General features: G+C 40.9%; 1 protein-coding gene and 1 long non-coding RNA gene across 5 annotated transcripts in view; one reads left to right on the plus strand and one right to left on the minus strand.

Moving 5' to 3' along the window:
• The window catches only part of LOC143363220 (KICSTOR complex protein SZT2), a 281,412-nt gene that overhangs the window by 65,677 nt on the left and 198,580 nt on the right, over positions 1–17,155 (plus strand). For all 4 annotated transcript variants that reach the window (XM_076803815.1, XM_076803817.1, XM_076803816.1 and 1 more), the window contains exons 7-8: positions 5,203–5,587; positions 16,669–16,918. In XM_076803815.1, coding sequence (XP_076659930.1) covers positions 5,203–5,587; positions 16,669–16,918 — 635 coding nt within the window. The remainder of the gene's footprint in view (positions 1–5,202; positions 5,588–16,668; positions 16,919–17,155) is intronic.
• The window catches only part of LOC143363230 (uncharacterized), a 159,726-nt gene that overhangs the window by 20,085 nt on the left and 122,486 nt on the right, over positions 1–17,155 (minus strand). The gene's annotated exons all lie outside the window — the stretch shown is intronic.

Here is a 17,155-nt window from a genome sequence, read left to right on the forward strand (position 1 = left end):
GCACATCGTCAATTTTTGGCCTACTTATAACGCTTATCTGCATAATCTCGTTAGCTCATGACCGACGCGCACTAGATTGAACCTTCCTCCTTTGAATGTGTTAAAGGATGCAGTAGGAATCGTGGAGGGAGTTAAGAATCTTCGATGCGAGCACTGTGGTGTTCTAAATCTATCTAGCGTCTATTTTATTCAAACTTGCGTGAGTCACTTAACAACTAATCCCGACACCAACTTAAGACTATTAGTACAATAACGTAAGAAAACTATAACTAAGCGAAGCGCGGAAACCCGAAGAAGCGCAATGAGTTTCCTTTTGTTAAGAGAAAACGGCAAGGCTCAAGCGAAGCGATGCGTGTTAGAAAAGAGCAGTTCAAAGACTAATTACAACGAATTATTGGGAGTCGGTTGCGCTGAAGGTGGTCGAATGGTGGGGGGAGAGGTGACGAGAGGCTCGGTGGTCTAGCGCCTTGTTATGTTTGGGCAATCCCGTCACCTCTCTCGCCCCTGGCCCAGACTTGGGTCTCGTGCCGCCGCGGAGCTCGCGTGATCCGAAACAGAATGAGCTCTTTCCCAGCGAAAAATATTCGCATATAAGGACGAAAAGTTGAGTCACGTAAAAACATTTTTCGCTTATTTTTATCGGTAACGTGGTCACTCTACCTTATCGCGAATCTACGGAGTCTTGGCTCTTAAGGGGAGGGAACCGAACCTGACCAGGGCATGCTCCGAATGCCCCGACACAATATTGATCGTCACGCTATGAAAGAACGAACGGCCGCTAGAGAAAGCTAAATAGTAACATTTCTGTCCAGTAGGGGAGCTAGGAACGTTTTCCAAAGTTCAGTATCAAGCAACACACTGTATTGGTAAAACAGAGGAAGAGAGAATGTACGGACGTACGACAACGTGGATGGCGCTGTCGTAGCTTCGTTCGAATAGCCGTGCCGCGACACACTCACACACCGCCTGATCAGCGTGTACGTGTGCCGACGGCGATCGCAAGGGTCCGGGATGCCTGGAAATATTTCCCAATAATGCAGTCACGGGACTTGTCAATGGTAAAAAGAGCTAGATGAAAGTTCTATCTAGGGTGGAAAGGTCCACAGAAGTCGTACTTTTGCATCATCGAGAAATGGTTAGCAATATTTGGCAGCACGTCGTTTGTCAGGGAGGCTATGGGAACTGACATGGCGGCACACTCACACACCGCCTGGTCGGCGTGTACGTGTGCCTACGCTGATCGCAAGGGTCCGGGATGCCTCTAACCATATCCCAATAATGCAGAGACGGGACTATTTCATAGTGTAAAGCACTTTAGCCAATTAGCATCTTGGAAGGTTGGATAATACAAGGATGTGAATTTTCAGTAATGGCACTAGATAAAAAGATCAACCTAACATGCTGAATCCCTCAAAAATCCCTAAAAATTATTGTTCGCGAAATGTAACAAATAGTTGGGCAAACTATATTTATCAATTGATTTTTTCTAGTTTTTATCTCCAGATAAAAATGAATATATTCTAAATATTTTCTGTGAAAATTTTATTTCAATATCTCTAATGGTTTGAAAGCAACCTGTTGCGAATTAGTATCTTGCGTCGATGGCCCGCTCCATAGCATTGACACTGGAGGGTGTCATAAAATAGCCCTCCCACGACACTGTCTCGCCGAAGACGAAAGGACTTTCCTGTAACCTCGGTGCAAAACACAGTCTTTCTCTAAAGTCTGAAACACCGCCGCTTCGCACGAATGTACGATTGCCTAGTAAATATGATCCAAATTATATCATGTTTGGTGTCAATTTTATCAGGAAAATGACACGAATGGTATAATTTGTATCATATTTACTACGCATTCGTACATTTGTTCGAAGCGACGATGTTTTAGATTTCAGAGAATGACTGTGTTTCGCACCGAGGCTGCATGCCAGCTCTTTCGTCTTCGGCAGGACACTATCGGAGAAGGGGTAATTTATGACGCCCCCAAGTGTCTACCTTTCGAAGGGGCCAGAAGCTAGACCGCCGAAGAGTGTAACATTATGCGGTGTCAGGTATATCGGTGAGACAATACTAATGCAATGTCCCAATTCTTTTGTTTTTCATAATATATTCATGAAACTTCTCTCAACACATTCATGTCATTTTCCTGATAAAATTGACACCAAACATGATATAATTTGGATCATATTTACTAGGCAATCATACATTCGTGCGAAGCGGCGGTGTTTCAGACTTTAGAGAATGACTGTGTTTTGCACCGAGGTTACAGGAAAGTTCTTTCGTCTTCGGCGAGACAGTGTCGTGGGAGGGCTAATTTATGACACCCTCCAGTGTCAATGTCACGGCACGGAGTTATAGAAATCAAATTTTTACTGAAAAAATTTAGAATGCGTTCACTTGTATCTAGAGATAAAAACTAGAAAAGAATCAATTATTTAAATATAGTTTGTCAAACTATTTGTTACATTTCGCAAACAATAATTTTTACGGATTTTCGAGGGATTCAGCATGGTAGGTTGATCCTTTTATCTAGTGCGAACCATTACTGAAAATTCACATCCCTGTATTATAGAGAAATGGGTTGCGGAATTCCAGACCCATCCAGCCCTCGTAGGTACACGTACACGCTGACCAGGCGGTGTGTGAGTGTGCCGCCATGTCAGTTCCCATAGCCTCCCTGAGAAACGACGTGCTGCCGAATATTCCTAACCATTTCTCGATGATGCAAAAGTACGACTTCTGAGGACCTTTCCACCCCAGATAGAACTTTCATCTAGCTCTTTTCACCATTGACAAGTCCCGTGACTGCATTATTGGGAAATATTTCCAGGCATCCCGGACCCTTGCGATCGCCGTCGGCACACGTACACGCTGATCAGGCGGTGTGTGAGTGTGCCGCGGCACGGCTATTCGAACGAAGCTACGACAGCGCCATCCACGTTGTCGCGCCGCTCATGCTCCTACAGGCCTCTCTGGCGGACAACATGCTGCCGAATATTGCTAATCATTTCTCGATGACGCAAAAGTAGGACTTCTGAGGATCTTTTCACCCTAGATTCAACCTTTATCTAGCTCTTTTCACTATGGAAAAGTCCCGTCACTGCATTATTGGGAAATATTTCCAGGCATCCCAGACCCTTGCGATCGCTGTCGGCACACGTACACGCCATTCACGCTTTCGCGCCGCGCATGCTCCTATAGGCCTCTCTTTTACCGATACAGTGACTGCTGACGACGAGGCAGATCGGGAACAGAGTACAGCGCTCGTAGCGAAAAATGCCGGAACTATATTTTGATGAAATACTCAATGATCCAATTTTTCTGCTAGGGTGGAAAGTTCCTACGAACTCCATACGAGCTCTGAATCTCTCGATATTTACGATAATGTCACTCGACAAGCAGTATGCTGCTGAATATTGCAAATTACGGCTAAAAAACGCAAAAGTACGACTTCTGAGGACCTTTTCACCCTAGATTGAACTTTTATCTAGCGATTTTGACTACAGAACAGTACTATTTTTGCATTGTTAACAAATGAGAGCGGGCATCCCGTACCCTTGCAAATCTCGTGTACGCTGTGCGGAACTAGGGAGGGGATGCACGCCGTGGCCACCGCCTTAATACCGCTTCCAGATGTAGAGTGATTGATTGCGGCTTGCATCGACCTTCTTCGATCGGTATCGAGTGGAGATCGATGCGCGCTCATCCCAGTGTCGCGATATGTCGCGATCCTTTTCTTTGTCAGGTCTCGCGGGTGGCGTAACGGGACCCTGTGATGAGATTGAAATCGAAGCTCGAAATTTGTGAGATAACGATATATAACCGACACAGTTAAAGTGTCATGTTTGGAGCTATGTTCGTCTATCAAGTTTTCTAAAGTGTGCATTCTGTTGTCTCGGACGACATTTCTCTTAATCTGTTTCCAATTAGGATTGTTGAGTTTGATGATGATAGAGAAACCTGTAGGGTCTTGTATGCAATTGATAAATTCTACGTATGGGTCGTCTCGGAGAGGTGGTTCCTCTGTTAGGCCCATAGGGCTTTGAGGGGATTGTGGTTGGGGTGTTTCAGGAATTTGGTAGGGATAAACTTTACCTCAGGAAACCAAACATTTTTAACTCTTTTTATATAGTCCTGTAGATTTTGGGGAGAAAATACCGAAAATGTAAGTTTCAATCATAGGAGATCACTAGTTCAAAAGGTATGCGTGTATAAAGATGTGCGTTTTTGACAGCTACGGGCGCCGCCATGTTGGTATATAATGACCGTCGCCCGTCGTTTAACAATCAGAACCGCCAGATGGCAACATAAGCACGCGGTAATGCCGATAACGTAGTGACCTTTTTTGAGAGGAGATATCTTTTCCGCACACACGAATAAAAAAAAGTTGTAAATATAACCTGCAGTTCTTAATTGCTTGTGTGGCTGAGGGGGCTCTCCCCTCCCCCAGACCCTCCAAAAAACCTAACACAAACCAACATAATATGTTGTACCTGAACTATAATCGATTTCCAGATGCCGAAATCCCCCCTAATTTCGTCTTATCCAATTAAATCTTAATGAATAGGTCGACAATCAGGGTAATAGTGGAACCACGCTGCAATAGTCCCCGACGAAACGGATGGATCTTCCACTGTAAAATCCATCAATTCGTGCACAGTATCTAGTGGCTCCGCTCGTTAAGCGACGCGCGACGGTCACTACATACCAACATGGCGGCGTCCTTACCTTTCAGAAATGCTGAAAATCGCACACCTTTACACATGTATAAGTTTTGAACTAGTGATTTTCTAGGATTGAAACTTGAATTTTTCAAAAAAAAGAGTAAAAAATGTCTGGTTCCCTTAGGTAAAGCCCCTATTGCAGTCGTCACTATTAGAATCTTTGGCGATTGTTAGAACAAATATCTAGCAATCACTAACACATATTAAACTTTGCGATGGTGTCCGCGAAATCTTTTTATAGATCGCATTGCACTGTGATAAACGCGATGCGATTGTCCGGAATTGAAAATCACTGGCAATAGCTCGTGACACGCAGAATTATTTTACTTCATCAGTCGAAAACGAAATCTGTGTTCCAACTTTTGTTGAATTTTTTTTATCATTGATGAACTCCGTATATGATAAAACATAAACTTGATAAAAAAATTGCTTCGATTTTTCTATATGTACAACTTACAATATAATTTTTATCTTTACAGACACATTTAGACGATACAGAAATGAATATCTATCATAAAAATTTTTTATGCTGGCAACTGTATCGTGAAGTACTTCATGATGATTTGCCATACTATCCTAACTGGCATTCGAAAAACTCATTATTTTATGAACAAAAGTCAACTCAACTTTTACAAAAGAAACAAATTGAAGATAAAGTGACTTGCACATTAAGCAGTTTACTATGCTGTCGGCTTCGAGAAGGATACTTGATAAAACGAGCCAACGTGAGAGACGATGTGCTTGAAATTTGTTTTGTTCTACTGTGGAAGTCTAGTGTTTCCTTAGAGTATGTAGTAACGTGTCCTTGGTCTACAAAATCATTGTCTGTATCTAATACAATACAATATACAATTACCATCGAAGGTAAGTTCAAGTGCAATTGCTTAACTATAATAAATACATCAAGTTCAAGAATAGACGAATCATTATACGATACGATAACGGACACGTGGCACCGCATGTTGCATTATTCATTGTTGTCGACCGTAACGGCCTCGTGAGAGAAACAAAATTAACTCTAATTGTAAGCAGAAAAACAATTTCGTACACGAGTTACTGTCGTACACCCAGTTAGTCAGATGCTGTTTCGAACAAAGGGCCTAGCCGATTAAGATGGTCAAAACTGCCCTTAGAGGTTTTTCCATGATTAATAAACCATTCGAAAGCTGACCAAGAAAACCCCTCTGACAAGGAAAGGCCACGACCTTCGGGTCACGGATTCTGTTGAAACTCTGCATACTTATAGATCTCGTTCTCCTGTTCACGAATATATACCATTGTAGGGGCAGATACTCAATAGTTTTCGACATATTGACGATTAAAGTTTCATTATTTCCTATGTAATACCGTATTTTTTCTACGCTACAACTAGATTCGCTTTGGCGCGACTGTGGCGTGCCAAGTTTTCAGCCGGACGACCAATCTTCAAATCCTGTCGACTCAGTCATTTTTTTAAAGATTGTATTATGTTTTATCACTGCATATTTATATTATCAATTTCAATCGATTAAATTTCAATATAATGAAAAGTACCAATTTCATTTTGATAAAATATAGCAGACCGCCGAAAATTATCGGAAAGTAGTAAAATATACCACCTCGCAATTCCATTTAAATTATGTAACCAACACGGATCAGACAGGATGTCAGTATCAATAAACGTTCGAAAGGACAATACCATATAAGGGAGAAAAGACCGCACTTGTTCAAGAAAAGGTGGATGAATTTATGTCACATCACACAAACGTAATAATATCTTGTTCGAAATCCGGAAAATTAACACAGGATATTTATAAAGACTTCTTAAAATTTAATATATATTTGTTATATAAATAATAATATATAATAATAGTAAATAATCCTGTTATTAGTAAATAAATACATGTTATTTATAATTCAAAATGCAATTTTATGTGTGAAATTTAATCGATTGAAATTAATAATATAAATATACAATGATAAAACATAATAAAATTTTTAAAAAAGCGGTAGTAGGCAAGATTTGAACCCTGGTGGCCCGCCTGAAAACTTGGCACGCTACCGACTAAACGATTGAGTATCTGCCTCTATAATGGTATATATTCGTGAACAGGAGAACGAGATCTATAATTATGCAAAGTTTCAACAGAATCCGTGACCCGAAGGTCGTGGCCTCTCCTTGTGAGCAAAATTTCAACCCTCTATCTTGCCCGTGAGGGTAGTTACAGGGTAAATTAGATTTCGCGCTTTTCCACGCATTTTCCGCACTCTGATGCTTCCTAAAATCCTGAAAAAAATGTGGCATATTTTGGATCCTAAGACAGATTTTTGAGAATTTTTTCAGATATTTTTCTTGCAAACTGTGGTCGTAAAAAATGAAAAACCTCAAAAAAATCGGAAAAATGTACATTTCTTAAAAATATGAAAACATGCTATTTTGCTGTTTAGTGCCCCGATAAAGTACCATAACAGGCAGTGTCCTCAATTTTTTTTAGATTTTTTCTTGTGGGCACTTTTTGTCCAGACAAGAAAAACCGAATTTTTTCGCCGTTTCTGCTATTAGGAGGAAAGTTACACTTGTTGGTTTTATCGCAGGTATATATTAAGTCATTTTAAACATTATTACATCGAAACAAGTAAGTGTTTGACCTAAGACATGTTTTAAGAGAAGAAAATGGATTGTATTTTGTGCGGTATATACCAGAATGTTCGGAACGTTTACAACATCGCCGGTTGGCACAGCGGTTAGGGCGTCGGGCTACGGAGCGGATACGATTGTGTTCGAATCCCGTCGGTGGGAAAGTTTTTTTTCCATACGTCATCTTTATTTTTTCAATTTCTTATATGGTTTAATATGTGATTTTAACAATGTTTTTTTAATGTTTTAAAACTATTGAGGTAACATTTTTAACTAAAATACATACAAAAATAGTTTTGCAGTATCTATTATTTCCTCGATTCTCTAATTGTATATGTTCATCATTGCGGTCCTGTTTAACATTGTTAATATTAAAATTCATTAATCTAGTTTCTAAGCCTTGCGTCTTCAGAAATTAGGGAGGAAATAAGAAGAACTCTGAATAAATAACACGCAGCAAAGTATTGGTTTTTGTCAAATTGAGAGAAAAGGGCTACATACTACCACTATTTTGAAAGTGAGGTATCAGGTACAAATAAGCCTAAGCCATTCCTCTTTATTGTAAGGTACATGAGGAAGTAATTCCCGTTTATAGTTACTTGAATGAAAGACTTGTTCTGTGGACATTTATGATACGGATCAGGAAGTTCATTATTTTCGGTGGGATGCAGAGGCAATTCATAGTATACTAGGTCAAAAGTACCAGCTTCTACACAAACAAGTAGACAACAAAACCTTTCCAAAAATTGGAAACAATTGTAACTGCAAAAAGACTCCATTTCAAACAGTATCCTCGGTAGATACTCTTGATTTTCCGGAAATGACAGAAGTAGATTTAAAAATTCTTTTCACGGAATCTTACCAATTTTCACAAGCAATTTCATATCTGGCAGAAATCGTGGACGAACACAATAATATAAATATCAATTTATTGCCTAATCCAAGAAAATAATATCATTAAATTCGAAGTAAAATCGGAGTGATATAAATAAAAGTTAGTTAAAAATGTTACCTCAATATTTTTAAAACATTAAAAAAATATTGTTAAAATCACACGAATAAACCATATAAGAAATTGAAAAAATAAAGATGACGTATGGAAAAAAAACTTTCCCACCGACGCGATTCGAACACCAGCGTATCCGCTCCGTAGTCTGACGCCCTAACCGCTGTGCCAACCAGCGATGTTGTAAACGTTCCGAACATTCTGGTATATACCGCACAAAATACAATCCATTTTCTTCTCTTAAAACATGTCTTAGGTCAAACACTTACTTGTTTCAATGTAATAATGTTTAAAATGACTTAATATATACCTGCGATAAAACCAACAAGTGTAACTTTCCTCCTAATAGCAGAAACGGCGAAAAAATTCGGTTTTTCTTGTCTGGACAAAAAGTGCCCACAAGAAAAAATCTAAAAAAAATTGAGGACACTGCCTGTTATGATACTTTATCGGGGCACTAAACAGCAAAATAGCATGTTTTCATATTTTTGAGAAATGTACATTTTTCCGATTTTTTTGAGGTTTTTCATTTTTTACGACCACAGTTTGCAAGAAAAAAATCTGAAAAAATTCTCAAAAATCTGTCTTAGGATCCAAAATATGCCACATTTTTTCAGAATTTTAGGAAGCATCAGAGTGTGGAAAATGCGTGGAAAAGCGCGAAATCTAATTTGCCCTGTAACTACCCTCACGGGCAAGATAGAGGGTTGAGATTTTGCTCAGAGGGGTTTTTCTGGGTCAGCTTTCGAATGGTTCATTAATCATTGAAAAACCTCTAAGGGCAGTTTTGACCATCTTAATCGGCTATGCCCTTTTGAAACATTGTTCACAAGCAGAGTAGGTTATGCCTAATACAACCGTACTTTTTCTCGTTCTAATTCTCGCATTTCGTGTGAAATCTGCTCTTGAAAAAATTTCAATATTTCCTTTTTCGTGAAATAAAAAATCTTACGAACAACAAATAATATTTTAAAGAAAGTTGAAATGAAAATTGCATGGTATTACTGTGTCTACTAAACTGTGTAAGGAGAAATTTTTTCGAACGCTGTTTTTTTAGAAACGCTTCCTTTCTCCTCTCGCCCAAAAAAAAAAAATGGTTAAACTATACGTGCTGAAATGAGATATAGACAATGTAAACAATTTTGACTGCTAAATTCATGATTCAGTTACTACTGGCCTTTTGATATTTACGGAAGATTTTCCACGTGTCTTCTTTCCTTTGATAAATAACTGACTGATTCCGGATGAAATCTACTGTCGGCAATTGAATAAGAACATTCAGAACGCGGTTTGTAAATACTAAAATAAACATCGTATGCGATGAAAGCAAGTAAGTCAATTATGATACTAGCAAACAAAAATGTTTACATCTCAGAAACGGTTGACCTTTCGACCTATGTTTACTAAAGCTTTTGTTACCCAGTACAGTGTATCCTATATACTATATAAATATTGAATGGTTTTTCTTTAAACACTGTATAGGCCAGCGGGGACCACAACGAGAGCCCTCTCGTGTATCTTGGCTGGCGTTGGCGCTTGCTGATTGGTGCGCCGGCGGGCGTCGCTGTGACTGGCGCCGGCGGGCGTCGCTGTGACTGGCGCGGGCCTGGTCGCGATGCGAGCACGCAACCAGACGACGTTTCGTCGCAATACTAACCGCACAGACACGTATCGGCACCGGCCCGACTGCTCAACATTTTCGCGAAGAATATTCTGTCGGTGCCGTGCCGGGTCCGGTGTGTGTCGGTGCGGATAGTATGCACGCGTTCCGGCACCGTACAGACTCAGACACAATCGTGGCAAAGCGAAAGGACTTCTTTACCCATATTTAACAATAAATGTACCGAGATTTTTGTATATCTATTCATACCGTAACCAGTGAAATGAGCGGGTCTGAAATAAAAGTTATTTTGGTCTAACAAGGAGAGGCCACGTCCTTCGGGTCACCGATTCGGTTGAAACTTTGCACACTTATAGATCTCGTTCTCCTCTTTACGAATATATACCATTATAGGGGCAGATACCCAATACTTTTCGAGATATTGATGATTGAAGTTTCATTATTTCCCATGTAATGCCGTATTTTTTCTAGCCTACAACAAGAGTCGATGTGGCGCAACGGTAGCGTGCCATGTTTTTTTTTTTTTTTGAAAAAACATGTTTTATTGAAGTGGGAATACAATCTTTGGTGTGGAGAGGTAACAATAAACATAGGAAAAAAATACCAAACTAAATAATAATAGTAATAGTGTCTAGCTACTTGTACGTTTGTGTACGTTTCTTGCAGCTAGTCAGTCTTTGGGCGATAGCTTAGAATTAATTACGATCTAGATTATTGCTGGAGTAAAAATAAAGTAACTCTAAACAGACTATGAATTAAAAAAACGCAGGGGAAAATGAGGAAAAAACCCCAAAAAACAATATCTTTATTTGCTTACAAACTATTACTTATAACTAGAGAGGAGGGTAAACTTTGAAAACTTAACAACGGAGGGGTAGAGTGAAGGGTGGGTGTGTACGGGGGTACAGGAAGTGCCAGGACCTTAAAGATAGATTTATTGCAGATAAATATCGCAGTCAGGTTTATGTACTAATAGCTTAGGGCTAACGGGGGGGGGGGCGCGATCTTAAGCTTCGACTGTAGAGATCGGATAGATGGGTATCATTGCGCGATAGCCACCAGTATCTCTCAAGGTCTAGACGGTGGAAGTTGTCGAAGTCATTCTTTGGGATTGCCGTGGAGAGTTTGAACTTGTCTCTGTTGGTGTAGTAGTCTGTGTGGCGGAACGCGATGCGTTTGTCAGCTTTATTTCGTCTCCAATGGTAAATTAAATTTATGTTGTTTGCGTCTTGGATGATACCTATCTTATCACAGTGGATGAAAGCTTGAGGAGAGGTGTATCCAGTTTCTATTTGTCTTTGGGAGGTTGTAGTATCTTGTAATGCGAGAGATTGAATAATAGGATTATCAATGAATGGAAGGTTGCTGAAATAATCTCTGGTGAGTTTGATGGTGAAGGAATCTATCCTTGGGATATCTGCAGTGTCGTACAGTGTTTTGTTTTTAACAAAATGTTGCCAGTTGGAGTGCTGGGATCTGTAAAGCTTGAGGCAGGCTCTTAAGCATTTCCTTTCGAAACTGCGGATTTTTTCCATTACGGTGTGGTTGATATTCCACCAAGTGGGTGCGGAGTAGGTTAGAATGGGCCTGATGAGAAGCATGTATAGTATGACTTTTGTTCTGTTGGAAATGTGCTTGTTGTAAAAGATTCGGCTATTGGCTTGAAATGCGGTTTTGGCTTTATTAACTTGGATATCAATATGAACGTTGCCGCGCAGCAGGTAGTCAAGATGAATACCAAGGTATTTAACCGTTTTCCTGTGGGGGATGGGTTCTTTGTTGTTTGTACCGGGGGTTGTGGTGCGGATCTCAAAGTTTTTGCTGCCTGCCTTAGCTTTTGAGGAGAGGTTGTAGAGCGGTTTTCTAAATAGGATAGTTTCACTTTTATTAGGGTTTAATTTCAGATTCCAAGCTATATAATATTGGTTGATTTTTTCTACAAGTGATTCTAGATTATCGCGAGTGGTTTTGGCTTTATTGCTAGTAGTGTACACTATTAGATCATCTGCGTACGCTAAGGCGGAAGAGTTCGTGTTACAGTTGAGATTAAATAGCCTAGGGAGATCGCTAAGAAAAATATTAAAAAGAATGGGGGAATTGACCGTTCCTTGCTGTAGTCCTTCGCTGATATGGAAGATTTCTGACGAAAGCTGGGATCCGTCCCAAGTGTGGAATGATTTGTCTTTAATCATATCCCATATTTGAAGTAAAAGCCATGTGGGGCAGTGCTTCTTTTGAAGTTTATAAAGCAAGCCATTAAGCCACACGGAGTCAAAGGCTTTCTCGATATCTAGGAGAGCTGCTCCTACAAATTGGCCGGAAGGGATGAGATGTGAGAGGTCTGATAGAAGCTTGTGTATTGCGTGGGTGGTTGAGTGTTTATGTCTGAAGCCAAATTGTTGATGCGGAATTACATTATTTTTCCTACAGAAGTCGTCTATCTTGGAATTGATAATGGCCTCAAAAACTTTGCTTAAGCTAGGAGTTAAGCTTATAGGGCGATAACTGGATGGGTCACAGGGGTTCTTATTTTTTTTAATGATTGGGAGCACTTTAGCTTTCTTCCAGGCTGTGGGAAAATAGTGATGGTTGGAGGCATTATTAAAAATTATTGTAAGGTCTTGTATAATGCAATTAGGAAGATGCTTGAGTATGATAGGAGGGATGTTGTCAAGGCCGCTAGATGTTTTATTTGGGAGATTCTTAAGGGTTTTTGCAACTAGCCAGGTGTTGCAGAAGGGATGTGGTTCAAGTGGAGTTGTTTTTGGATTGCTGGAAGGGTTGTCACTGGTGAATTGGGTGAATGTTGTGGAGGAGTTTCTGTTTGAGGTGAAAAGATTTTTGATGGAGTCAGCCGCTGAGTCAACCAAAAGCTTAAGATGGGAGTTGGAATTGAGGTGTCGGGGTGAGTTTATGGATTCGTAAAAGGCTCCTATAATATTGAGCTTGTCCTGGGTGTCGGAAAAAATGAGTTTATCGTTAGATTTTTGTGCCTTCGTAAGGTCGCATTTACTTCTTGAGAGTATGCTATCGTCAGAGTTGATGTGAAATTCTTTGATTTGGGGGGGTTTTTTAGAACGGAAAATCGCATTAATCTTAGGGAAGAAGGAGTCTGTTTTACGGAAGTCTATTTTCTTGATTTGGTTGGTCCAATAGCGGTCAATTGAGAGCTTGAGTTCTAGGTTTAAAGCATTGTTGGTATCTATGAGGGCTTTTTTGGCGATTGATGTGATATTTCTGGATGAGTAAGGGTCGGAAATGTGAAGTTTATGTAGGAGTGAGACGAGGTAGCTTTTAGCTTTTAGGAGCTTGCGGATGTTGTGATTGAGGTATCTATGTGTATTGTTGAATGGTTTGAATTTAGGGACTGTTCTCTGCATTGTGGAGAATATTGTGTTGGTGATAAGCTCAAGGTTGCTGTCTATTTCAGGGATCGTGAGGTTGCGAGAAGAGGGAAGGCTATTGGAGTAACTGGAGTAACTTCTGGCTAGTCTTTTGGTGAACTTCTGCCAGTTCGTAGCTTTAAAATTGAGACGGTGGCTTTCTGCGAACGGGTGCCAGATAGACAAGCTGCTGCTATTAAGATCGAATTTAAATGAGATTGCGGAGTGATCGCTGTCATATGGGAGGGTTTGTGCTTTCCCGTGAATATTATCGATCAATTTTAGTCTTGAGTCAGCAAGGCAGATATCGAGGAAGGTGTTGGCAGGTTTGAAGGTCGGAAAAGCCGGGGTGAATATTTTTAATCTAAATGTAAGGCCGAAGTAGGCCTCCCATTGCTTTAAGTACCTGCCTCGCTGATTATCTACCCTGTCTCCCCAATCTTTACGTCTAGCATTAAGATCGCCCGCTATAATGTAAAGGTTTTTATCACTATGTAGATTAAGAGAATCAAAGAGATTATATAATTCAAGATAGACGAGTTTTCTATTATCGGGTCTAGCATATACGCTAACTATGAATAAATTCTTATTACTATTTAATGGAATTTTGATTATCGTGTACTCTAAGATTTCATTTACCGATGAGGGGGGAAAGGCGATCCTCTCGTGAGGAAGCTCTCTCTTGATGACGATGGCTGTCCCTCCTCCTTGCGAAGAATTGGGGCGGTCTGTCCTGTATACAAGGTGGTTTTTGAAGGTGATGTTGTGTTTGTCATTCAGTTTCGTCTCCGACAGTAGCAGGATGTCGTGGTTGTGTTTCTCCATAAATTGAAGTAAATCGAGCCTCCGGGCGTTTGTAATAACGGAGTTCACGTTGATGGCAGCAACGTTGATTAATCTTTGAAGACTGGGGGTTGAAGAAGCCATTTAGTCCGTGAAGAGGGAATTCATGATAAATTCTATTTTTCCAGCGTTGGCGGTTATTTGTGATGTTATTGTCTGTAGTTGAGAATTGATAAGTGCAGATAGTTCATTTTTGAGGTCCAGAATCCATGCCGGAGGGGGGTGCTGCTGATTATTCTGGTTGTCGTGGTTGCCGAAGGCGATCTTAGGTGATGAAAGAGGCGGGTCGTGTCGGGTGCCATAAACTATGGGTGCTGGGGCTGGAGTGGGTTTATGGCGGGGCTGCGGTTGCGCCCGAGTAGCAGCCTGCGCGTATGAAAGGTTTTCCCTTACTGTTGAGGCTAGATTCCGGACTCTAGTTATGGCCGCACTGCGACTGTTGTTGATGTGGGCCTTCTTTTTTTCCAGGGCAAATTTAATGTACGGGCAGCCTTTGTAGGATGCAGGGTGTCCGGATTCATTGCAGTTGGCACATCTGAGGGCCGCTTTGTCTTCGTGTTGGGGAATGGGGCATTTCCCGGGTTCATGAGACTGAGCACATTTGACGCACCTGAATGCCATCGCACAGTTATTGCTTGCATGCCCCAGCCGCTGGCATTTCTTGCATTGGAAGATGGCTGGGCGTCTTAGGTGCTCCCATCTAATGCGCTGATGTGCTAACGTCTTAATTTTGAAGAGGTCTGCTGGCTTGCTGTCGGATGACAGCTGAATAAGGTGGTGATAGTTGCCGGGCTGCGACTTGTTGTATGTGAATTTGGACAGTTTGGTGATTTTAACCCTTGGAATGTTAAGCTCATTCAGCTCCTTCAGGATATCTTCAGGGCTAAAATCTCCTCTTATTCCTTTTATAAGAATAGATTTTGGTTTAAGTGATTTAGGGGTGAAGGTGTAATGCTGGATTTTTTCTAGTTTCAGTTTGTTTACTAGGGCTTGATGATGTTCGATCTGGCTGGTGTATATGGTGTGATTGTCACTGCTAACTTCCTTGACGGTGAAGTCAGCTTTGGGGATGTTGAGGTATTTTGCAGTATTAATGATGGTATGGAGGTCCGTATTTATCGTGAAGATCGGAGGAGGTTTAGGTGCTTTCCTTGGGCTTGTTGCGGGAGGTGCGGTGTCCACGTGTTCCGTCTCGGGGTCGGCCAGAATCTCAAATCTGTTGGAGCTGCAACTAGGGACCTCTGTAGGAGCATCCGAAGGGTCGCAATGGGCCTTAGCTGTCTTCTTAGGGGTAGTCCAGAGTTCGGCCGGTGTGGAAGGGTGCCCGTCAGGGGACGCGCTTGGGGACGCGTTCCCTAGGGGCGCTGAGGGTACTGTCTTGCGCGCCATTTTGAGGTTGGGAGCGATTTTGGAGGAGCTGGCCTTATTTTCTTTAATAAATTGTTTATAAAGCCTGTCCAACTCGAGCGAGTGGAGTTTGGGGGTTTTCGGCATCCTCGGCTTAATTGTTGGGTTAGGTTCGTCGTTCTCCTTGTCGGAGAAGTCAGGCGAAATGCACCGCTTGGAGCCCTGTGCTATGTGAGACTCCATGGTGGAGGGTATCAAAGACCTGAGGCCCGAAACGGCTCAGGCCTGCCGAGGCAGGGGGGATAAATTTACACAACACCATACGCACTTATCAGTAGATTTAGCACCACAGATAAAAACACTAACGAAGCTTGAAGGACGCATAAAGCACCGACCAAAAAGCAAAAAGAAACGCACTATCGCAGAGACTCTTTAAGGGCACGTCCGTCGTCCATGCAGGTCAGCGAGAGACTCCAGCGTGCCATGTTTTCAGCCGGACGACCGGGGTTCAAATCCTGCCGACTAACGCATTTTTTTTTTAATTTCATTATGTTTTATCATTGCATATTTATATTATTAATTTCAAACGATTAAATTTCACGCATAAAATTGCATTTTGAATTACAAATAACACTTTGAGCTCAACGTGTAACTTCGGATAATGTTAGTAAAATTTGTTGAGACTGGATGATCAGAACAGTATGGTTTATAAAGTCGTCGGATTTGTCCTTTATGCCCTGTATTTTATGCCCGATATCATTTGAAAAAACATCAATGACCTCAAATTCTCGTAAAAAAATAACCTTGGAAAAGTATCGGTGCTACCATCATATGCCCCTTCAAACAGTGCAACTTTGTCCTGAAAAGTTTTTTCATAGCGTTATAAGTAAAGGAGATACTTAGGTGTTCCCATTTAAGTGCCCCACCCTGTGTTTGCCGAATTATTAAACTCGATTGTCTTAAAAACTAGGCGTCAAACAAAAAGATGTTACTTCTTTCTTTTTTTTTGGACATGATTTGATGTGTAGAATATAGTGCGACATCGCCAGAAACAAGAACCCTTCCTGACAGTACTACCCATCCGGTCACGCCATGTATACGAGTAACCAAACAACTTTTTTGTTCCAGCACCCTACGAGTTTCTTCACGATATTACATGTTTATCTAAAAAGCCACTGAAATCGCAATATCGACAAGGTGTTGTAAATCATTTTTGGGCCGCGTTAACGTCGTTAACGGAAAGCGATGCTATGCTTGCCCATTTCAGTTGGTTTCCCGAATTCGGCTGGACTTGGTACAGCGTACCGGATACAATTCGGAGTGGTATGCCAGTATTTTATTCGTCAGCTTACCCTTCACCCAGCACGGTGCAATTAAGGTATATTTCTATAGAATATTAACTTTTATATTTGACTGTATTAACTAACCGAGGTAACCAAACAAGTACTAGCACCTTTTTAATGTTGAAACTGAAACTGTTATGAGCTAGAGCCGCGAGAAACCGGCGATAGGATTATTAGTAATAATAATTTATTACCCTTGGAATATGATTTGAATTTGTTAGTTTGGTTCGCGGACCAGGCTTTTCAGACACATACTCATGACGTCACATACT

The sequence above is a fragment of the Halictus rubicundus genome, unplaced genomic scaffold, assembly GCF_050948215.1.
Source record: "Halictus rubicundus isolate RS-2024b unplaced genomic scaffold, iyHalRubi1_principal scaffold0028, whole genome shotgun sequence".
NCBI classification, from domain to species: Eukaryota; Metazoa; Arthropoda; class Insecta; order Hymenoptera; family Halictidae; genus Halictus; species Halictus rubicundus.